The 23582-nt window shown below is 42.2% G+C and overlaps 1 protein-coding gene and 1 long non-coding RNA gene across 3 annotated transcripts in view; one reads left to right on the top strand and one right to left on the bottom strand.

Annotated features, from left to right (window-relative positions):
• Positions 1–14667: 14667 nt before the first annotated feature.
• LOC141411599 (uncharacterized) lies at positions 14668–17320 on the bottom strand. Its single transcript, XR_012436439.1, has 3 exons — positions 17107–17320; positions 15908–16003; positions 14668–15239 (listed from the first exon to the last, which is right to left on the bottom strand). It is a non-coding gene; the product is annotated as an uncharacterized lncRNA (long non-coding RNA).
• A 115-nt stretch (positions 17321–17435) lies between these two features.
• The window catches only part of Vwa8 (von Willebrand factor A domain containing 8), a 358183-nt gene continuing 352036 nt past the window's right edge, over positions 17436–23582 (top strand). Inside the window, exon 1 of one of the 2 annotated variants that reach the window (XM_074043312.1) lies at positions 17436–17705. In XM_074043312.1, the coding sequence (XP_073899413.1) occupies positions 17546–17705 (160 nt within the window). In that variant the 5' untranslated portion in view covers positions 17436–17545. Of the gene's footprint in view, positions 17706–17784; positions 20535–23582 lie in introns of those variants that run through there. The other variant, XM_074043313.1, reaches the window with a different exon arrangement.

Here is a 23582-nt window from a genome sequence, read left to right as displayed (position 1 = left end):
TTAAGGCCCCAGTACTCTGGGTGATACATCTAAACTTCTGACATCTGGCCCCTGCCTACCACGTGAGCCTCGTCTCCTTGCTGCTGTTCCGTCTCTTTCATCTGATTCCTGCCTTCCTGGACCCTCAGTCTGGCTTGCAAAGGCCTCCTTCTGGTAGACATCTCTTATTCAGCTTTTTCAGTCACTTTCTTCCCTTTTTCTGATCATCTTAAGGACAGAACAGAATCTAAATCTGTTTTTTTTTTCCTGTACTGGATTTTGAACTCAGGGCCACACGCTTGCTAAGCAGGAGATCCACTTGAGTCACTCCTCCAGCCCTTTTTGGTATTGGGTACTTTTGAGATAGGGCCTCTCAAACTATTCACAGTCTGGAATAACAGGCACACACCACCATGGCCATCTTTTTCCCCTTGAGATGGGAGTCTCACAGACATTTTTGCCTGGGCTGGTCTAGAATCACGATCCTCCCAATCTCAACCTCCCACACAGCTGGGACCACAGACTACAGCCACCACATCCAGCTACTGGTTGAAATGGGGTCTCACAAGCTTTTTGCCCAGGATGGCCTCAAACCATGATCCTCCCACCTCAGCCTCCCAGTTAGTTAGGATTATAGGCATGAGCCACCAGTGTTCTGCAATATTGAGTGTTTTAAATCTGTGCTACAGTGCTATAGAAATGCAGCCCCAAACTGGTTTTAGACACACTGGCAAGTAGAGAAAGGCCCTTCTGGAACAAAGTGAGGAGTGACCAGGAGCAGCAAGGGGTAAGGAACAGCAGCACTCGGAAGAGGTGTGCCACTCTGTTGCAGTGGGCCTGCCTTAGCACCAGGGAAAGGGATCCTGTGTGAGGAGGTAAATTCCCCACAGCTGGTGCAAGAGGAACACTGCAGCAGCCCTGCCACATCCCTGTCAAGGAGTTGGGCTGAACTGGATACAGTAAGCCTGAAACTTCCTGTCCTCTTGTTTTAATAGATTGAAACATAAAAACAAACACTAAAACTCAGTGTCACAGCTCTAATGCTGTAGTCGTACAAGCCCCATTGAAAGTCAGTGCTAAATATACAATTTGCTTCCCCCACCAAAATCTTTGTAACACATTTATGCGAAAGAAACTTCATATAATAGTTGTTTAAATCAAATATATGTATAGTATGAGCACTATATATAAAATATATGTCTATCAAATGTATGTTCTGAGACAAAGCCTGCTGCAAGTGATTAGCAAGAACTATAAGTTAAGATTATCTTTTGCCTTTTGAAAGCCTCCTTCAATCTACAAACCATTTTTCTCCAGTCAAATCTTGTCCTTAAAAAAATAACACTTTTGCTGGGTGCCATGGTTCATGCCTGCAATCCTAGCTAATTGGGAGGCTGAAATCGGGAAGATCAAGGTTCAAGACCATCCAGGGGAAATAGTCCTTGAGAACTCATCTCCAAAATAACCAGAACCAAATGGATTGGAGATATGGCTCAAGCTATACTGCTCCTGCTTTGCAATCATAAAGTTCTGAGTTCAAACCCCAGTTCCACCAAAAAAAAAAAAAAAGAACAAAATAAAAATAACACTTTTGACAAGAACATCAAAATTAATGAACTGATGTCAGATTCCTGGTAACATGAATGCTAGTGTCTAAGAATATTTCTTCATCCAGAGTTAGAGGTGGCCACACATGAACTATGTCAGGCCACAAGAGAAACATTAATTTTCTAATTGTGGGCTGGTTATTTTTTTTCCTATCCAAACCTGCTGACCCACAAATATGATGAATATTTAATAAATACCACAAACAAAAATACTTTTCTTTCTTTTGACAAAGAGAAAAGCAGAAGATAAAGAAGAAAGGAAAGGGACAGAAAGATTTAGAGACAGCTACAAGTAAGTGAACCTACAAGGGGAAAGACCAAGATCAAGGCAAAGACCAGAAAGGTAGAGGATCCAGCTCCACCGTTAACTGAAGGTGGGGTGTGAGAAGAGAAAGAGGTTCGGAAGAACACAGAGGGTCTGGACCTCAGAAGAATGATGCCACAAACCCAGCTGAGGAACAGCAAGAGGAGGAGGGTGGGGGGAAGGGGTGCCCCAGCTCTGTTTTGAACAGTTTGCATCTGAAGGATCTGTAGGAGAACCAGCTGGGGTTTGGAATCAGGCTCAGGAGTGGGAAACAGAAGATTCAGAACTGGAGATTTCTATAAGGTGACTGTGAATAGTGCCAGGGGTGAAGTGGTCATTGGAGGATGAAGAAATTTGATGCCAGCTGAGGGCCAGTGGCTCACACCTGTAATCCTAGCTATTTAGGAGGCAGATATCAGGAGGATCTCGATTGGAAGCCCGCCCTGGGCAAATTAGTTCTCGAGACCTTATCTCAAAAATACCTAACACAAAAAAAGAGGCTGGTGGAGTGGCTCAAGTGGCAGAGCACCTGCTTAGCAAGCATGAGGCCCTGAGTTCAAGCCGAACCACCATATGAAGCAAAGATGCCAAAGTGAACATCAAAGAGGGACCTGCATTGCAAGTACAAAGCCCTAAGTTCAAATGCCAGTCCCACAAAAAGAAGAAGAGGGAGAGGGAGAGGAAGAGGAAGAGGAAGAGGGAGAGGGAGGGGGAGAGGGAGAGGGAGGGGGAGAGGGAGAGGGAGGGGGAGAGGGAGAGGGAGGGGGAGAGGGAGGGGGAGAGGGAGAGGGAGGGGGAGAGGGAGAGGGAGGGGGAGAGGGAGAGGGAGAGGGAGAGGGGGGAGAAGGAGAAGGAGAAGAAGAAGAAGAAAGGCAGAGGTTTCTTTCTATGATGACTGATGACAGGCCTCTTTGTAGAACATCAGTTCTGCCATTTCGTGGTCCTTTTGCTGGGATTATTAGTATTTTTTTCAATCAGTAGCTTCCTTGCAGAGCTTTTAAAAACCATTTGCCCATTTTGAAGACTAATTTATTTAAAACTAGATATTATAATCCATAAATTTGTATAAACAGCATTCTGTTGAAATGTGCTGAAAGTAAGTGAATGAGATCACACGGTCAACCAATGCGGTATGCAATTCTCCAGCTTCCCTGGGGACATTTTATATGCCTGATGTGACACAGATGGAATGGGAACAACAATGTCATTCCAGATATAAACATTAGTAAAGCCTTTCAGATGGATTTCCAAATGTTAGGGAAGTGTCACTTTCCCCTCATCTTTACATTTAAAAATATAAGTGGTATTTCTATCATTTTCTTCCTGTCACTCTCCCAGTAGTTTGCTTTCAGAACCCTAAGGGCATGAGTCCCCGGTTTGGAAATCAGTAATTCCAAGCAGATTGTAAAATATTTTGAGGTTACATAGGGATGTATGTATTTAACCAGGTTTGTTGAGAAATAATTTACATAAGGTAAATTTTTCTGTTTGGATATACAGCCTACAAGTCATGGCAACTGTGTTTAACCACCAGTGCAATCAAGGTAGAAAAAATAACCATCATTCCCCTCAAATTACCACATCATCCTTTATGGTCTCTTCCTCCCCTACCTAAACCTGCAGCCCCAGGCAACCAAGTGTATTTCTAGCCCTGTAAGTGTTTTGTATTGAAACAAAATTCACACAATATAAAATTTATAATTTTAACCATTTAAAAGTATATGATTTAACTGGGTGCCAGTGGCTCACACCTCTAATCTTAGCTACTTGGGAGGTTGAGATTGGGAGAATTGATGATCGAGGCCAGCTCAGGCAAATATTTCACAAGACCCCTTCTCCAAAATAACCAGAGCAAAATAGACTGTGTGGCTCAAACAGTAGAGCACCTGCTTTATTAGTGTGAAAGCCTGAGTTCAAACCCCAGTCCTCTCTACCCCCTCAAAAAAGTATGATTTAGTATATTCATAATTTTGGGTAACTCTCACAACTATCAAATTCTAGGAGATTTTTGTCACCTGCAAAAGAATCTCAGACCCATTAAGCAGTCTGGAAACATAAATTTAAAAGTTAGTTGAGCCTGAAGACACTCAAGTCCCAGAGTTTCTGATTGTAAACGTGAGATGGGGCCCTAGAAACTGCATCTTGAACAAGTCCCACTTGTTCTGGAGGCAGATAGTCTTCAAATCACATTTAAGAATGTGTGGCTAAGTGGCTTAAGTGATAAAGCACCTGCTTAGCATGCTTGGAGATCCTGAGTTCAAATCCCAGTGCCTTAAAAAAACAAAACAAAACAAACCCCTTTTCTTTCTTTCTTTCTTTCTTTCTTTCTTTCTTTCTTTCTTTCTTTCTTTTTTTTTTTTGGCAGTCCTTGGGTTTGAACTCGGGTTTCACAGTTGGGTAGGTCAGGTGGCCTACCACCTGAGCCACTCCACCATGCCACAGAAACTCTTTTCTAAAGTCAAAGCTATTTCAGTATGGCACAGTGTAGTTTGATTGGAGAAGAGAGACACACCAGTAATTGGTCTGTTTCCGTAGAAACACAACCTAGATTTCCCTTAGGAAACGAGTTTTCATTAACACAGCAACCTTTCATTTCTTAACCCTGCCCACTCAGGACTCTGTCTGCTTAGTAAGAATGTCAAGGTCCATGCAGCAATGCTGTCTTCCAGATACCCCATCTTAGATTGGGATCCTGGAAGCAGACTCTGAATGGAGAATTGCATGTGAGAGGGTCTTTGGGGGAAGTTCTCAGGAGGGATTCCTGTAAGGAAGTAAGGAAGGCGACTGGGCAGAGAGGGAAGCCAAGAATTCAGTTAGTCTTACAGCCAAATCTGGAGGGAGGATGGCCTTTCAGTACTGTCTCGTATTGAGCCAGGCTGACTGGGCCTTTGCATTTCAGCAGTAGTCAGGCATTGGCTATAAGATGCTCTCTAGGAGGGAGGACAGTTAGTTCCCTGTAGTGGACAGTGTGGTCCTGTGAGAGACACCTTTTTGTGCCATCAGAGGCCAACATTTCCACCATCTCAGGTGAGGTGCTTAAATCCTGAAGAGGGTATCTGAGCATAACGTCCATTATCTGCTACTGTCCCCTGTTCGTACCAGGCTGATTTCAAACTCAGGATCCTCCTGTCTCCACCTCCTGAGTGCTGGGATTACAGCTGTGAACTACCACACCCAGCCATGTTTCTCTTCAGAGTAGATTCACTTCATCTGGCAACAGCTTCACCAGGATTCTGCTTGGTTTTGTTTCCTAGGAAACATACAAGCAAAGGTCATTAGGAAACTGCTGCACAGTAGATTCAGAGCTTGCAGTGGATACACAATATCCGCCTCTTTCTCCACCTTCTAGAGTCCTCTTAATCTCAGTGAGGACCTATGCTGGTCTAGTGGCTTGTGTAACACAATAACCCTGGACCTCATTCCTGGGGGGTCAGAGTCCCTTGTGACTATGATCCTGAAACTTCTGTATTCGTTGGTTGATCATTAAAAATGGGCAACTGAGAATGAAGAGTTGCTGCTCTGGATTACTTGAGCACCAAACACATTTCACCCAGCCCCCTCTGTGCAGGGGCAAGTCCAACTCCTTGGGGTGGACATCCATGACCACCACCTGCCACTCCAGCGGGAGGGGCTTTGACAGAAACCATCAGAGCACTCCTGAAGCCAATGGGGCTTAAGTGCTGCATATATAATGTTTAACTTGTTTATTACAAAGACGTTCTAGATACCAAGAAAATAATGTGGTAAAATATGGCTGCAGTGTCCTGACAACCCAAGCTTTTTCCATCAGAAAACCAAAGCACTTCATCCATCCTGAATCCTTGTCCAACTATCCCCACCTCTTTCTTTTCTTTCACAGCCCAAATCCTCAAAAAAAGTTTCTACTATCATTTTTCAAAGCATCTAAGAATAGTTCCATGGTATACCAAAAAAAAAAAAAATCAATTTTAGGGGGCTGGTGGAGTGGTTCAAGTGGTAAGAGTGCCTACCTAGTAAATGTAAGGCCCTGAGTTCAAACAAAAAAAGCAATTTTATGGAGAATGCATTTGGGAATTTTAATTGTAAATAATAGCTAAGATTTGCTGGTGGTTTACTACACCTCAGATATTATGCTAAGGGCTTTAAAGTATTATTTCAAAAGTTATTTTATTTAGGAATTCAATCATTCAGCAAATATTTGAGTTCCTACTATGCACAGTACTATGACAGGTGCTGGGAATAGAATGCAATGCAAAGCCCACAGAGGTATAGTTTCTACCCTCTTAGAGTGCATTCACACTTCAGTTGGAAAACAATGATTAATCAAGTAATCAAACAAATGTTAAATTGCAGTGGCACTTAGTGTTATAAAGGAGTGACACCTGATATTATGAGATAATATCATTGGGAAAATGACTTAGAAAAATCATGGAAGACTTCCCTCAGAGTTGGAAATTGTCCTAGAGTAGGAATAATAAATAATAGATGAATACAGGTCATATATGAACAACATAAAATTTTGGTAGATATACCAAAAATTTCCCATATTTGATTTAAAAAAAAACCCGTAGACAAGAATCTCAGCAAGCTCTACAAAGAAAAAAAGCTGTAACTATTCACATTATGACCAAACTTCTGAAAATATGATTTTAGTCTGTCTCTTTCACTGGGCCTCTGTGTCTTTTCTGTCTCTGTCTCTCTATCTGTCTGTCTGCCTGTCTCTCTCTCTCTCTCACACACACACACATACACACACACACAACGAAAAGACCAGAGCTGATTTCTGGTAAGAAAAAAAAGATTTCAGAGAATGATAGAATGGCATCTTTAAAGGGTCGACAGGAAAAAGTTAGAATTCTATACGTCTCTCAGAGAGGGAGAAGATAATAAAATGTTTTCAGATATACACAAATTGAGAGATTCATTGCCAACAGGCTTGTATTACAAGAAATGCTAAGTAAAGTTCTTCATGAAGGGAAATATCACCGAGGGGAATGCTGAACCGTGAGACACATGAACGTGTGGCTAGATATAAAGGAGTGTTTTTATTTCCCTTTCCTTCTTCCTTCCCTTCTTTAGATCATTCTTTTTCTTTCTTTCTTTCCTTCCTTTATCTCTCTTTTTCTTTCCTTTTTTCTCTCTCTTTCTTTCTTCTCCTCCTCCTGCTCTTCTTTTCTTATTTCTCCTCCTCTTCCTCCTCTTCCTCCTCCTCCTCCTCCTCCTCCTTTTTATGAAACAGGGTCTTACTCTGTTGCTCAGGCTGTCATTGAACTCAGGATCCTTCTGCCTCACCTTCCTGAGTGCTAGGATTGCAGGAATGAGCCACCATGCCCAGCTTCTTATTAAATTTGTTAAACAAGGGGATGTGTGCTAGATTGTGTGTGACCAGTTTGGCACCACCACTCCCCTTTGTGGCCACGTTTCTCAAAATCCCTTTCACTGTGTGGCTCTAGCTTAGAACTCCTTGAAAGATGAGCTCTGGAATGCAGAAATACAGGAGAAGCCTTTGGTTCAAAAGCCTATGGCGGTCAGACACACGGAGGAGCAGGTGCAGATCGAAGTAGCAGGTTTCACGTTGTTCTCATTCTCCTGTTCTATGTCCAGCTCATCTTCCCTGCTGCTGGTCCTGATAACCATTAGTGACTCTGACCCAGCACCAAGTAACATAGAGCATTAAGATAACTCTGGGAAAGTTTACAAGCAAGTGCCATATTTTCTGATATGGTTTACTATTTTTAGCTTTCATCTTAACTGACTTCTCTTTGTGGCATTTGCTGACCTCATTTTTCCTTCAAATGATCTACTCTATTCTTGGCTTTGTTGACTCTGTCATCTCCTGGTTCTGTATCTCTTGCTGCTTTCCAGCTTCCTCATTTCACCTGTCCAACCTGGGTTCTTGATCCACTCACTTGTTCCTTATTTGTTCAACAAACAGAATTTGGGATTGTGCAAGCCATCAGAGGTGGGAGGCCCAGAGATTCAAGACACTGACCCTACCCTTAGGGTGTCCATAGCCTCTCAGGGGAGACAGAATATTAAAAGAAGATTGTTTATAATATAATAGAGTGAGTGACAGAAGGTCAGATCATGATGGGGCTTATTTAATTTATAAGGAGTTTTGAATTAATCTTGAGGGTAAAGGAAAATCAGTCACAGATTTCATTAACTGATGATTAGATCTACATTTTAGAAATACCCTCCTGGAAATGATGTGCAAAAGAGATTAGAGAGTGACAGCTTGGCGAAAGGAAGTCAGAAGAAAGTTCCTGCACAAAATGAACAAGTTATGATTGAAGACTCCACCAGGCAATGAGATTGGGGGGACAGAGGGATTAAGTAGATGTGAAAGAGACACATGTGATGGGATTGGTTTATTCGGATATGAGGAGTGTGAGAAGGTTAAAGGAGGACCCAGGATTTCTAATTTGCAAACAGATTAAAGAGACAGGGACACAGGCGGAGAAATGAATTATGAAGGAGAAGGCAGGAGTTCAGTTTTGAGTTGAAATTACCTGTAAGTCTTCTAGGTGAGGATGATTCACTTTAGGCACTATTAACACTTTGGGCCACATAAGTCTTTGTTGTACAGAATGTCCTGTTCGTTGCAGGGTGGTTATCAGCATCCCTGGCCTCACCCCACCCACTGCCAGAAGTGCCACACTCCCAATCATGGAAATCAAGAATGTCCCCAGTCATTGCCAAATGCTCCCTGGGGGACAAAGCTGCTCCCTGTGGGGAATCACTGAGGAAGCTGTAGATTGCTCCTCGGTCTCATCTGTCACAGGAAAGCTAATGATATGCGTATCTGCATCTCAGCCCACACCTTCTCCTGAGTCTAGATTCGTGGAAAAAACAGCCAGATTGGCCGGGCAGGATGAGGATCAATTCAGTGCTAGGTGAAATTTACATCCCATCTGCACATGTATTCCAGGATCCCATTCAAAGTGCCAGGTCCTTAAAATGATAAGGGGTACAAACTGTTGTCAAATTCTTTATGCACAGAGAACTTTCTCTCAAGAGAATGAGGAAAAAATATGATTTTATTTTTATGAATCTTTTTTCCTGGGAGTAATTACTTCTCAGTAGCTAAATAGGCACATCTTTTAGAACCTTAGGGAGAAGTATGGATTCAGAAATGCACTGTTCAATTACCTGGCATGGGTCAAATAATAGGTTACCCTAAATTCATGGATTTAAGTATGTCATGGAAAATTCATTCTCTCTGTGTGGAAATAGAGCTAATATCCCCTCTCTCCATTTTATTATTCTCATAACAATAAAATGAATATATGTTTATATTAGAAATATTTTTAAACATAGAATCATCAAAGTTTTGTAAGACAGGGCTGGGCATGATAGCATATTGCTGTGCTACTCAGAAGGGATGTAGGAGGATCAAGGATTGAGGCTGGCCTGGGCAAAAAGTATGAGACCACAGTTGAAAAATAACAAGTGAGAGAAGAGAAGGAAGAGGGAGGGAGAAAGGGGAGAGAGAGACAGAGAGAGAGAGAGAGAGAGAGAGAGAGAGAGAGAGAGAGAGAGAGAGAGAGAAAGGAAAGAAAGACAGACAGGCCTGGACAGGCTAGAGGTATGGCTCAAGTGGTAGAGCATTTTGACAAGCATGCTTGAGGTCCTGAGTTCAATCCCCAGTCAGGAGGCAGAGGTAGGAGGATCACAAGTTCAAGGTCAGCCCAGGCAAAGTTAGCAAGATCCTATCTCAAAAACAAAATACCGGCTGCAGGTGTGGCTCAAGTGGAGTGCATGCCTCACCATTTCAGAGCCCTGAATTCAAACCCCAGTACTGCCCAGAAGCAAACCAACAAAAGGGCTAGGGGTATTGGTCACGTAGTAGAGAAAAGCATGAGGCCCTGGGTTCAATCCCTAGTACTGCCAAAAACAAATTATGAATATTTATGAATTGATCACTTCTATGAAACTTTTGTACATTTTTATAACCTTATACATTAAACATTAGAATCATTTTAGATATATGATTTTGTTTTTTAACCTTTTAAACATTACAAAGATTATATGGCTGAAAAATTATAATTCAGCTAGCCATTCTGATTGAATAGTTTTCACTGTTTCACTATTATAAATAATGTTGGAGAAAACACCCTTGTCTGCAGCCTTCGATAACATCCATATTGCTTCCAGAGGGGCGGGAAGTACTGCTAGGTTCCTGACACAGGTGGTCATACTGCATCCCAGGATAACTACCAGCTTCCAACATTCATCCATAGCAATGTGTAAGCTGGTCCTCTTACCTCATTCTCATCTTTTTTTTTTTTTTCTTTTTGCAGTATTGGGGCTTGAACTCAGGGCTTTCCCCTTGAGCCACTCCACCAGCCCAATTTTTTGTGATAGGGTATTTCGAGATAGTGTCTTGAAAACTATTTGCTCAGGCTGGCTTCAAACCACAATCCTTCTGATCTCTGCCTCCTGAGTAGCTAGGATTACAGGTGTGAGCCACTGGCACCCAGCCTCATTATCAAGGATAAAGTTGTGGACTGCTATGGTTTGTATGTGGTGCATCCTCCAAGGGTTTGTGTGTTGGGAGTGGAGGAGGTGGTGAGACCTTTAAGAGGTGGGGTCTAGTGGCATGCCTTTAGGTATGTGGAAGCCTGCCCTCAGAAGGGATTGATTTAATTTAGCTTGGTTCTCCTAGGACCTCAGTCTCCCTCTGGCTTCTTATCTCATGCTGTGCTCTCCCCATTGTGATACCCTAGGCCAAGAGGCCTTCCCCAGAGCCCATCCAACGCCTTTGAACATACAGAGCTGTGAGCTAAATAAACCTCTCTTCTTTGTAAAGTAAAAGTTGGGGTGGGGAGGAGGGGAGGGAGAGAGGGAGAGAGGGAGAGAGAAAGAATTATTTTGTCCTTATCCATGAGCTGGTTCTGAGGGTGTGACCACTTTCTGAAACTTGAACTTCAGAACAAAGGAAAGAACTAAGTCTACCTGGGGGAGACTGAGGACCTGCATGTAAAAGCTGCAAATTCCTCTTGTTGATTTGCTTGTTGGGACTGTGATCTGGGTGTAATGGAATATGACATTCTTTCTTCTTGTCCACCTTCTCTCCTTTAGAGAATTTGAAATTCTTTAATTTTCAAATTAGAGAAATAACACATGCTTGGTTGATCCTGCATTTGTTACAGCAAGCAGGTGTTATTTTTTTGTAATTTAAAATAATACTGAAGACAATAAAAGTTTATCCCTTACCCCAGCCATCTACCCTTTTGAGGCAACTGTGTTAACAGACTGGGATGTGACTGTCCACAGCTTTTCTTGCACTTAGGCAACATGTGTAACCATAAGCACAGAGAGGGCGGTGCGTGTCTTATATTATTGTGCTGATTCAATTGTTTTGCCTAAGACTATTAGTAGTCTACACCTGATGCTCGATGACTTCCTTTGCTAACTTCATACATTCTACATCACATCAAGTCCATGAACATAGGCTAACTTATTCTCTTTCCTTTTAAAAACTGGCAACTCTACATGTATCAAAACATCACATCACCCCATTAGTATGTGCACTTTTAGTGTTTTATGCTGGATCTTAACCAAAAAAAACAAGAACTGTTCAATTTCTGTGTTTTCATATATCAATTAATACTTTAATTAAAAATAAGTTGAAAAATAAAAAGACAACTCTCAATTGAATAAAATAATAAATGAACATGATATAAAGTCAAACAGTACAAGGGAACATGGTGAAGTGTTCACTTTTCTCACACCCAGACCGTCAGTCTACCCAGAGGTAAAACGAGCCATTTATAGTAACTGGTGTTACAAAGGTTATTTCCTCTCTCCCTGGAGCTGGGAAGTAGGACCCAGAGCTAAAGACAAAGAAGCAGAACCGTTCTGAAGACTCCCACCAATATTTGGGACTGGACACCTTCACTACCACCCACAGACATCACAGCCAATAGTGGGGAAGTGAGAAAGGAAACAAGAGAATCACCATTATTGTGAGCCTTGAGGGGAAGAAAAGGAAACCCCCAAAGCCAAGTGCAAAGGGAAGGTTTTGAGGGAAGCACAGAGTTTGGCCGGCAGTGCCACACCACTTCCTCCTGACTTACTGGTAGGGATGCTGGAGTTCCTGTTCCCAGGAGCACTCTGATCCACATGAGAGGGCAACCCCAGCCACAAAAGCTGTGGCATGTGCCCTAGGTGGCAGGAGCTGAGCAGAGAGATGAAGGCAGGCCAGAGCTGGGTGGCTCTCTTGGAAAACTGAAAAACGTAAGGCCTTAAAGTGGCTACCTGTGAACCAAGGCCATGTGGAGAGCAGCCATGGCCACAGCTCACCTAGAAATAGAGAAGCAATAGGGAGAGGGTCATAATTGTACCCAGGTAAATAAAGAGACTCCCTCCCGGGTGGCAACAAGGAAAGCTGGGTGGCAGGAGCTCTCAACTAGAACAGTGACCTCTTTCAGAGTATGGTTTAGAAATCTGCAGATGTTCATTCCTGACATTTAATGGTCAGGGACCAGGGACGTTCCATGACCTGCAGAATACAAGTGGTCTGTCACTTCAAAACTTAACCTACACAGTTGTTCCATGTTCTTCTGCTCATTCACACGAGGGGGAAACTTGCATGTAATTTTCTGAGCCTAGGACTTAACCATACATACTGATACATTGTTTTGTTATGTAGCCCAGGCTGGCCTTGAACTCTTGATTCTTTTGCCTCTTTCTTCCTTGTTGGGATTACAGGTGTGTACTACCACATCCAGCTTTAATTAGAAATATGCTTGAAATTTCATTTTAATATTTATATAAGGGCATAAATATAAAATATAAAGACTAAGATATTTTGCAATGTTTGAATATACACTAAGTTTTGTGCAATGATTAGAAGTTGTGATTTAGCATGATCTTCTCCAGCAATCCTAGGATTTTAGCTAGTGGGTAGGAAACACATTGATAGTTTTGCCATATTTGCAGGATTTCACTGAGTTTTTAAAGTGGTCTTAAAAAGAAGTGTGTGTGTGTGTGTGTGTGTGTGTGTGTGTGTGTGTGTGGTAGGGGAGTGGCCCAAATCATGTATACACATGTGAGTAAATATAAAAACAATAAAATAGAAAAAAAAGAAGTGGCAGGGCTGCTCATGGTGGTTCACAACTGTAATCCCAGTTTCTTGTGAGGCAAAGGTAGGAGGTTTGAGGTCTCAGGTTGTTGAAGGCAAAAGAGTGAGGCCCTATCCAAAGAAGTGAAAACAAAAGCACCAGGAGTGTGGCTTAAGTGGTAGACCACTTGCCAGAGGCCCCGAGTTTAATCCCCAGTATTATAAAAAAGAAAAAAAAGCCAAAAAAACAGCAGTGTCAATTTTGAACAAGGAGATATAGTTATATTTCCATTTTGGGAAAGGCACTGGAGTTTGAACTCATGGCCTCACACTTACTAGGCAGGTGCTCTACCATTTGAGCCATACCTCCAGGCCTTTTTATACAAGTTTTTTTTCTTTGGATAGGGTCTCAGGATTTTTGCTTCAGACTGGTCCCCAGTAGTGATAATCCTTTCTCTGCCTTCTGCATAGTTGGGAGTACAGGCGCACAACATACCTGGCTTACTGATTGAGATGGGGTCTTGGAAGTTTTTTCTCTTGGGCTGGCCTTGAACCGGGATCTTCCCAATTTCTGCCTCCCAAGTAGCTGAGGTTACAGGTGTGCACCAGCGTACCACACCTTGGTTTTGGGTCCGTGGTCATATTTTCCTTCTAGACTAGCAATACGTAAAAGGAAAGGGAGCTATTGTTTGTTGAGAGCCTGAAACATGCTAAAGATGACCTTGGGCAGCTATGGGACATCCTCATGTCCCATTGGATGGGACTAGTTCTCTGAGCTGGATGTCTATAAAGACATCCCCATTTTATTTTATTTTTGGTGGTGCTGGAGTCTGAACTCAGGGCCTCATACTTGCTAGACAAGTATTCTACCACTTGAACCAGTCCTCCAGCCCTCTTTGTTTGTGATGGATTTTTTAGAGATAGAGTCTTGTGAACTGTTTGTTCTGGGATGGCTTTGAACTGTGATCCTCTTGATCTCTGCCTCCTGAGTAGCACTGGCGGCTTACAGGTGTGAGCCACCAGTGCCTGGCTTCCCCATTTTATTGATGAGGACAATAAGGCTTGAGTTAGATTAAGCTAATTTATCCTTTCCCTCCTCTCCCCTTTCCACTCACATTTTGAACTCGAAAGTGCTTTTGTTTCAAAATCACCTCCTTTTCTTCAGGTTGCATCCATCTTCTTTTGTGGGGAAATCTGCAAAATCTGGTTCCCTTTGAACCATGACCTTGAGTTAGCTTTGGATCTTTTTTCTCTTTTAATTTTCACTCACAGTTAGCCACTTGTAATTACCCTCGAATTTGTAAGTTAAGTTCCTGAACATAGTATATCATGACTATAGAGATAACTTATTGATCCTCTGTAAGTCTACATTTTCCCATTTATAAAGTGCAAAACCATGAGAGGAGTATGGGGCTGGCAGAGTGACTCAAGTGGTAGAGCGCCTGTCTAGCAAGGATGAAGTCCTGAATTCAAATCCCAGTAACAACATCAGAGAGAGAGAGAGAGAGAGACAGAGATTTTTAGCAATATGTTGGACTGATATTTGGATGATTTTGTGTGACTTCATCAACTCGGAAATAATGCTTTCAATTCACATTTACTGCATAAGCAGAAAAATTTCCTGAAAATGAATAGGACATTTGTACAATGTAAATTCATATTTACTGCATATATCAGAACAATTTCATCTTAACTAATAGGACATTGTCTTTTAATGCATGTATCAGAATAATTTCCTGTAAATTAACCTGGGGTTTGTTTTCAGTATGTTTTTTTGACTTTTAGTTTTGGTGTGTATTATGACTTCTGGTTTTAGTATGTTTTACTGCAAACATTCAGGGAAAATTCTGCAACTGAATACACTGGAGAGACAATTCTTCAATGATGCACTCGTGTGTACCCTGCAAGAATCATTTCAAACATGACCCTTTCTGTGAAGTGTCACTGACCTTCCCCACGTGTAGCACTGTCCCTGAGAGCCCCTTCAGTCTAAGTCACTCACATGTCCTACTACTTTGTATCATTCTTTATTGCCTGTTTGCTTTCTATACTTGACATGAGCTCATTGTTTCACCCTACTTAGCAAGGTACTGCTATACAATTGTTGCTCAGTAGATAGTGTTGACTGACTGGATGTTCTACTGACCTCCCCTTTGTCTGAACTGCAAGAGCTCTTAGTACTTATATCTGTTATTTTGCTGAATTGCTTTGTTCTTCCATTCTTTCAGGTGTGTTCTGAGTTCTTTTGAGATTAAGTGGAGATGCCTTGAAGAAGGTATTTAACTCTCCCAGTCTGTCTCATCTGTAAAACAGGGGAAAATACTATTTCAATATGTCATCAGAACCAGAACAAATTCAACCCCAGGGAAGTTCCCAGAAAACATAACCTTAACCTGGGGCTCTGAACTTGTGACCTGGCACCAATGCTGACTGAGTCATGGCATCCTCACAGAAAAGAGTTTAAGGATGAGTCTAGTTTCATTTTGCTATATGAAACTTCATTTATAGAAGTTCCATTTAGCAAAGCAAAAGAGCAGGAAACAAAACCCATCCCAGCAGGGCGGTGATATGGACACATGAGAAGGGTGCCAAGTCCTTGGCATTAGGTCTATCTATAATGTTCAAGTCAGTCTAGGGGTCCACATGTCCTCACCTCTGTGCATGCTTTTTTGTTTTGACTTCACCTGGTGTGTGAATTGTTTGTGGTGACAACCCTACTTTAATTGCATCTCATGTTAGAACTGGTAGGTTGGGATCCCCAGGGACCAAATCTCCTATTGACATAGGTATATGGTTGAGAATCTGCCAGGTGCTTTCTTTTAGGAGATATTTGCTTAGAGCAGAAAAGCCATTTCATTTTAGGATATGTTTGTGTACGGCAGAAAGGTCATCTTTGGTAGTACTGGGCTTTGAACTTATTATGCTCTACCACTTGAGCCACGCCCCCAGCCCTGGAAGGAGGAGTTTTACCTGATGTTTTCCTTGAGATATTTACCCAGGAGGTGCTGATTCAGAGCTCCCAACAAATCACAGTGCAAGGTTAAGATCACAGTTAGCTGCAATGGCCTAATGGGGAGTGAGAGATTTCAAGTGACCCATTAATACAGTGTTGATTCTGGTTCTTGGTTCACAAGCCTTAAGGTCCCTAGTCTCAAATCAAAGCATTGTTGTGTGAAGTGATTGTTCCTTAAAGTGCTTTGCCTTGGCACCTGGCTTGTGCTCAAAGTGGGAAAACCATTTCATAGACTTATGGCCTACATCTATGCCATTTTCCCCAGCAGACTCATAGGGTTGTTGTGAACAGTAATCAGAAGATAACCATGAAACCATGTTGTTATACATTATGTAGATACTTAAGATACCTTTATTTTCTTCTACTTTTTTCTTTTTTGGTGGCACTGGGAATTGAACTCAGGGCCTCATGCACTTGCTAGGCAGGTGGTCTTACTGCTTGAGCCACTCCACCAGCCGTTTTTGGTGATGAGTTGTTTTTTTTTTTGAGTTAGGGTTTTGCAAACCATTTGCCTGGGCTGGCTTTGAGCTGTGATCCTCCTAATCTCTGCCTCCTGAGAAGGTAGGATGACAGATGTGAACCACCGGCCAAACTTTTTTTTTTTTTTTTACAATCTCCTCTTAGATGCTTTCTTTTCAGCATCTATCACAGCGCTATGCACTTGGGAGGTAGGCGTTTAATACGTATTTCAAGACAGTGACCACTTTAGAATTAGCATGGCCTACATGAGTGAGGCCTACATTCTTTTCATTTGCGTTTATTTTGTAGAGCTTCATTCAAACTTTTTGCCTCAGTCAGTTCACTCCTGACGTTTTGGGCACGCAGTATAATTAAATGAGGCTCAGTTTGCTTTGTGGTAGGACCGCTTCTGCTTTTGGAATGTGTGAAAGGGGGGCAGCCTTAGCCAGCACCCTACTTTTCTCTACTAGAGACATAAATTATGTCTACATAACTTGTATTGCAGCATGAAAAGTGCTTGATTTGGATCCTTTCTGATGTTTCAGCAATTTTTCTACATCATGAAAATGTAAAATTTCCACTTGGAATTTAGAAAGCAACAAACATGAGAAACAAAGAACCTGAAAGGCTTTCAGGAATTGTATGGAAACACAGCGATGAATCCACCCAAGTGAAAGTTCCCAGAGGGAAAGCTTACTGTGATAAGACGGGCCATTGACCAAGAAAGTAGGAGGACAGCGCAGGTGTCTGCAGGTCGCTGTCAAGTGCTCCTAACCCCCAACCCCCCGCCCCGGGCCTTTCCTGGGTTCCCGAGAGCTTGTGGGGCCGAGGCAACGCCGGGAGACAGGTATGGGGCGTCCGGGGGAACCAGCGTGGGGAGGCGAGGCGCGCGCCCGGGCTGGGGTTCGCACGCGGCGGCCGCGGCGCGCTTCGCGGGCGCGCGCTCCGTAGGCTTCTCCGCCCCCGGGACCCGGGCCGGGCCGAGTCGGCGGAGCCGGCCGCGCCGGGGGAAGGAGTTTCCGGCGCACTCGCCGTGGAGCCACTTCCTGTCCCCCTTGCCGCGCCGCCTGCCGCCGCTTTCTCGGGACGCCGCTCGGCCCCGCACTTCTTGCCGTCGCGGCAGCGTCCCTGGCCCCATGCAGTCCCGCCTCCTGCTCCTCGGGGCGCCCGGCGGCCCCGGCGTTGCGGCCTCGCGGCGCGTGCGGCTGCTTCTGTGGCAGCTGATGCGGAGCAGGCCGGGCGGCGACGGGCGGCCCGAGGTCAGACTGCTGCATGCCGGGGCGGGGGCCGACTCAGGTAACCCGGCGCCCCGCCGTCCGCGCGCCCCGCGGTCCCCTGCTGCATCGCTGCGCACGGAAGGAGCGCTCGCTGCGCAGGAGCCGCTGCCGCTCCAGGCTGCGTCGCGCGGGCCGGGCGCTCGCACTCTCTGGGTTTCGTTCTGTAACCCGGAGGATCTGATGACCTGACATAGTAGTGCGTCCTTCTCCCCCAGTAGTGCTATGACCCTAAGGATTCTGACTTGGACCATAGTGCACTCGAGGTCAATGCAGCCTTCTGGGCTGAAAGCCTGACTTGACCTTGCTCCCTGAGTCCCAAGGGCCTGGGTGCCAGTTTGCCTATGTGCTAGCCAGGCCTTCTGAGGGTGTAGACGTGTACATTCTGGCCAAAGAACCCATTGTCTATAGTGTTTTCAGTGTATTCACGATTCTTTCCAACTTTAAAGGGAGTCTCTCAAAGTTTCACATCCTCTTAGATCTGAAAGTTGTAGGCTAACTTAATTAAAACCTTCGAATCTGCAATTGAGGTGACTCGAGTCCCAGAAACCTGGGTCAGTGACTTGCTGAAGATCACACTGCAATGACTGTGCTAGACACTAGAATCACACCCTCTGACTTCCAAGTTCAGTGTTTTTTGTCCCGTCTGAGCTCATTTTAGGAATCTTTGTTGTTGTGTGTTGTATTTGTGATGGTTAAAGAAAGGTTTGTTGTTGCTGCTCTGGAATGTCAAAGTGATTCTAGGTAAGATTTTTATCAATGTCATTGTTAGAATAATGGAGGTTTGCACTGTGAAATTGTTTTATTTTACCTCTTGTCCTTTCCATTTCCCCACTCAGTTTTTCTTCCCAAGAAATAAATGAGTTGACCTCTCATTCATTCATTCTGTGAATGAATTACAACTCAAATTTTGCCTTTCCTCAATTGTGACTTCTAGAGTATTTATTTGCTTGTTTTCCATTCTGTGTTAGTCACTTTTCATCAATGTGATAAAATACCTGAGAAAACAACTTGGGAAGATTGATTTTGGTTTCAGTTCATGGTTGCTTGCTCCATTGCTATGGTCTGTGGTGAGGGAGAACATGATGGAAGTCGTGGCAAAGCTGCTCACCTCTCAATGGGCAGGAAGCAGAGACAGGAAGGGGTCAGGGACAGGATGCGCCTGGTGACCTACTTCTTTCAACTAGGCCTCCCTATAATGATGCCATCAAGGTATGAACCTACCAGTGAATTATGGTCAGACCATAGTGATCCAATCACCTCTTAATGACTGGATGCACCAGCTGGAGACTAAGCCACAGTCTTTTGGGGGACACTTCATGTCCAAATCATAACACATTCTTTGTGTTTTTCTGTTTGTTGCCTTGTTCTGTCTGAAGGCAGGGGTCAAAGGTAGAAGTGTAGTGTAATCTGTCACTTGGGTTTTGGAGTTGAGCAATCTTGGTTGGAATCCACTTTGCACCATATGACTATGATAATTTGAGGGTAGATCCCTTAATTTAGCATGCCAGTTTTCCCAGCTGTGAAATGAGGAGAAAAAGAGATATCCCATAGGGTTGTTGTGAGGATTCAATTCATTAATGCCATCCGTGGTGTGTGTTAATATTCAGTAAAAGTTAGCTTCTTTTATTATTATATATACACGTTCAGTGGTGTGAGAGTTATTCTGTCTCCATAGTTTTAGAAGAAACCAGATCCTTTTAGGTTCAGAACTATCAGAACTATGTGGATAGGCAGGTGGAAGGCAATTCACAAGAACTTTTTTTAAAAAGTAAGAGCTGTTCTGTATACCTGGCTGTAGAAACATTAGAAACCTGTGGGTGTGACCTTTAAAAGTCTGTTATGTGGGCAGTGATGTATAGTTACGAATATTCTCAAACTTTGCTGTTCTGTCCAGCACATCGAAGTACAGGCCTTGTGTCAAATGTGGGTCACGGACATGTTGTGGTCGACATATGAGCGCAGTCGCTGACTGGTGGGACCGGAGCACAGGTACCTAGTGGTGACCTCATTTGCCTTGCTGCTGCAAAGATACACAACATTGAAGGTACAAGGACTATGGATAAATGCAGCTGAACTCACCACCAGAGATCTGGATTCAAGTAAGAGTAGTATGAGCCAGGTCAACAAAAGGCAAGCTGTTGGCCACCCTGACACTGAAGAGGAAAGCCTGTAAGGGTAGAGTGTCCCATTTGGAACCAGAGATCATACACAGACAAATGCAAAATCTCAAATGGCAGTAGGCGGTGGCTACTTCTACCATTATTATTAAATGGATTCACTGCTTTTTCTTTGTGACTTGTTTGTGAAGCTTATGCTGGAAAGATATGTGGCCAGAGTCACTCATTCTGCTTGTAACTTGATACTGTTTCCTAGTAGTTAGAAAGAAGAGCAACAAACTACTGAATGAAAGATTCATGTTATATGCTTTCCTTATTTCTGCTGGACTGCATGTCTGTCTGACATATCTGTACGTTCCTTTGGTATTTGCCAATACTTTGTGTCTAGTAAGCTTTCAGTGACTTACTAGGTTAAAGTTCAAGCAGGGAATGAGTGTGAGAGACTCGTTGCTTTGTGGGTTCTCAGGATAGGATTTTTATTAAGCCTGATGAGAAGGAAGGGAAGTTATTTATGTTAAATAGAAAAAGTAAAAAACTCCAAAACCCCCAGCCTACTGCTGTTTATTCTTTGCTATTAGATAGTATAAGTTAGCTATAATTTGTAAATTCTCTTATCTCTTTACATTTTAGGATCTGTTGGTTTTAGAAACAGAGATTAGTTAACAAGTTACCTACTGCAAAGAATTTTCAATGAAGATTACTGTAGTGGTTTCACAGATGGAGCCTAGCAGGTTGGTTCAGTAGGACTCTGATGTTAAATGGATTCATATATACCATAGGTAAAATGGTAAATGTGTAAGTCCACAATTGACATTTGGTGCTTTCCTTCACTCCTATTTTTATTAAATGGAGTCACTGCTTTCCTTTATGGCTTTTGTGTATAAGTAAGGATGGTCATAGAAATATTGTAAAATACTTTTGAATAAGTAGTATTTAAATGAACAATGAGCAAGTATATTCATTGTAGGAAACTGAAAAATACAGGTAAATCCTCTAAAATATAATCCTCTCACCCAAATTCATAACGGTCATATTTTTAGTGTTAGTCCTATCAGATTATATCTATCTATAGAGTTATTTAGTTATATAGATTTATACAAGTTTATATTTCTTTAAAAAATGGGATCATATGGGAAAATTTATATCATATCTATGATTGTGAATAATTAATATAATATTGCCATATATGATCTTTAAAATAGGTTTAAGTTCAGACATTTATCCATGTAATTTATTTTATGAGTTTCTCATTCTTGGATATTTAGGCATCTATTTTTAAATGTACAAACAGTAAAATAAATATACATCTATTCGAATTTTTGTGATTTAAGGATTATGTCATTGAAGTTCAACAGAAGTAGTAATAAATGTCTGGCAAGGGAAAATATAGAACTCTGGCTTCAGCTGAGAAAAACTAACCTCTATTATAGTTTAGTCTTAGCTCTGTATTTGCTAGGTATTGAACTTTGTGGAGTTTACTAACTGCTTTGACCCCGCAATGGGGTATTTCTGACTCTAAGGAGCTGCTGACCTTGTTATATATTAAAGAATTTAGCAGTAAAATCCCAGAACGGTTGTAACCTTCCTAAATTATTAGAAAGACTCATATCAGGAGCACACAGACTAAGGAGGAAATTGGTGACATACTTGTTTTTTCCTTGGGGCTAAATTTTGTATATTAAAAAAAATGGTGCCACTAAACCTTGGTTCTTAACTGGAAGTGATTCCTCTCCTGAAGGGACATTTGATAATATGTGGAATGAACTGGAGGGAGAATGCTACTGGCATTTGGTGGGTGGAGGCCAGGATGCTGATTAACACTCTACAGTGCACCATCTAGCATCTCAAAATCAAGTATCAATACTGTCAAATACCAATCAAAATATCAATACTGTCACTGTGGAGAAACTCCAAAATAAACCAATTTGACCGTCAAAGCTGTTGTTAAAATAAAAACTTCAGACAAAATTAAATTGGAGAGTTTGATTGATCAAAGAATGATGGGTGAGTTGGGCAGCCCTGGAGCAAAAAGAGGTCTAGAGAGAGATCTACTCAGCAATGTGGGCAAGCAGCACATATGGACAGAAAACAGAAATGACGTACAGAAACAGCATGACAGATTAGGTCAGTGCTTTTGAATGTGGTTTAGTAAATTGGCATCCTGTGATTGACTCAAGTTGGGCTTGCTGTGACTGGCAGAGACTCACTTGTTACAAAGTATACTGTCAGGTGTTCACTGGCAGTACAGAGGTATCCTCAGGCCAAATTTACTTCAATTCAACACTGCAAATCAATGCATTGTGAGTATATTTCATAGAGTTGAGTGTTTTAAAAGTATGTATGGCCCTTAACAGATCCATATTCTCCAATCTGGAAGGAATTAAAAGTACTAAAAACATATTTTAGAAGGCTACCACAGGAGTGCCTGAAATACACAATTGTGAGCATTTTGAGATTGGTGAAGATATTGAGCTATCTGTGGAGAACATCCAAAAATATTTCTCATGGGTTAGCTCATGTCAAAAATTTTGAAGAACTAATAGAAATTATCAATACAAAGTAAAACTGACAAAGCTATCTAGTGCAAAATTTATTATTGATTGAACACTGAGGAAAGAATAAAACACATTTCTGGTATTTGCCCATGCTAAGTAGGCCAGGAAGGAAAATGTAGAGTTGTAGAAGATATAATTGGTGAAATTTTATAGGGACAGAAAAGGTGATTTTCATTCTAAAATAATACCTTATATAGAATAAAAAGAAAAATGTGCTGTGTTATATAAAGATTGATCAAGGAATTCTTTTGACTTAATGAGTTTTGCCCTGAAAACTTGATGAGAATTTATGATGGTATTATTCTGATTAGAATGCTTGTTTGCAGAATGTCCTCAGGGTTAAAGTGTCCTACAATCCTCTCAGAGTATTGTTAGACTTGCTGTGCCTACCTTCACCTTAGGAGATTGCTATATTAATTAAACAGTCATTGGTTTTAAGTGACAGAAGTGTGCAGAGAAAAACATACTGATTGGATCACATGTCAGTGGGATGCCCTATTTCCTCAGGCCAGGCTGGATACAGGGTGTTCAAATGACGCTTTAGGACTTGAACTCTCCCTGCCTTTCCCTTGGCGCCGCCTGTATTTTACATCCCCCATTTATTGAACTTTTGGCTGTCCTGGTTTCATTGCCTGGTAGATTTTTTTTTTTTTTTTGGTGGCACTGAGGTTTGAACTCAGGGGTTCACACTTGCAAGACAGGCACTCTTACCGCTTGAGCCACTCTGCCAGCCCCCAGAATTTTTTTTTTTAAAGTGGTAACAATGACAGCCTTACTGACAACCCTAGATTTCTCTGTCCTTAATTTCGCAGTGTAAAAAGAAGAGAGAGCATCTTACTCTGACAGCATTGGCAAAAATCTTGGAGGGAACTCTTGTTGGCAAAGCTTCTGTCATGTGCCCATCTCTGAAACGGTCTTTGTGGACTGAGGGTGGGGTGTGCTAGGTAGGCTTTGGGGGAAGAGGCTCACTTCTGGGGGTTTTGGTGCAGGGATAAAGGTTTGGTTATGTTGTCCATTGGGGAGAGGGATTCTAATGTGAAAAAGAAGAAAAAGTATATTGGACATTTAAACACAGCAGCTGAGAAGACTAATCTCTAAAGGGGTTTGTATAAGATTGTTATATAAAGAGTCTCTTAGTTTTTAACTTGAATATAAAAGCTATTTTCCTGTAAACCTTTAAATAAATTTGTTTGCTGCTATCTCTATTTTAAAAGTGGATTAAAA

The sequence above is a fragment of the Castor canadensis genome, chromosome 10 (genome assembly GCF_047511655.1).
Source record: "Castor canadensis chromosome 10, mCasCan1.hap1v2, whole genome shotgun sequence".
Taxonomy (NCBI): Eukaryota; Metazoa; Chordata; class Mammalia; order Rodentia; family Castoridae; genus Castor; species Castor canadensis.
This window is presented reverse-complemented; position numbering and strand designations above follow the sequence as displayed.